The sequence below is a fragment of the Condylura cristata genome, unplaced genomic scaffold (genome assembly GCF_000260355.1).
Source record: "Condylura cristata isolate star-nosed mole 26May11 unplaced genomic scaffold, ConCri1.0 scaffold00008, whole genome shotgun sequence".
Lineage (NCBI taxonomy): Eukaryota > Metazoa > Chordata > Mammalia > Eulipotyphla > Talpidae > Condylura > Condylura cristata.
Window position 1 is genome coordinate 21592214 of NW_004567109.1, and position 554 is coordinate 21592767.

Here is a 554-nt window from a genome sequence, read left to right on the forward strand (position 1 = left end):
CTCCTCCGCCGCGCACAAGCGCTACCGCCGTCTGCAGAACTGGGTCTACAACGTGCTGGAGCGACCCCGCGGCTGGGCCTTCGTCTACCACGTCTTCATGTGAGTTTGCGACCCTGCGTGGCTCCCGCCCAGAGCAGTCTTTGCCCGAGCCTGGGCTCCCCGGGACGACCGCCCCGCCCTGGCTCCGCCTCCTGCCCCCAGGGCCACGACCCCTCATCTCCTTCTCCCTAGGTCTGAACCCGATTTCTTGTCCCCCCACCCCGACCCACCGGACCCTAGCCCCTCCCTACTCCAGTGCTGACCACTGTTTGACCTGCTTCTGACCTCCCCCACCTCAACTCCTCGTTCCAAGCTCTTCTCCAAACCCTGCTCCTCTGTCCCAGGTAGTGGCCACATCCCGCTTCCTGTCCCCCCTCCACTGCAGTCTGGAACCACCACCGCGGGGCTTCCCTTTCCTCTGGAAGGGGTTGTCTAGCCCGCAGCTCTGACTCAAGCGTCTACCTCCAACGCCCATGTGTCCTGACACCAGTTTTCCAGCCCCGGGAGCCAGCGGG

The 554-nt window shown here is 65.2% G+C and overlaps 1 protein-coding gene across 1 annotated transcript in view; it reads left to right on the forward strand.

Moving 5' to 3' along the window:
- Position 1: 1 nt before the first annotated feature.
- Positions 2-554, forward strand: part of KCNQ4 (potassium channel, voltage gated KQT-like subfamily Q, member 4) — a gene marked incomplete at its 5' end in the record, with an annotated part of 53001 nt that continues 52448 nt past the window's right edge. The window contains one exon of the mRNA XM_012722108.1: positions 2-99. Coding sequence (XP_012577562.1) covers positions 2-99 — 98 coding nt within the window. The remainder of the gene's footprint in view (positions 100-554) is intronic.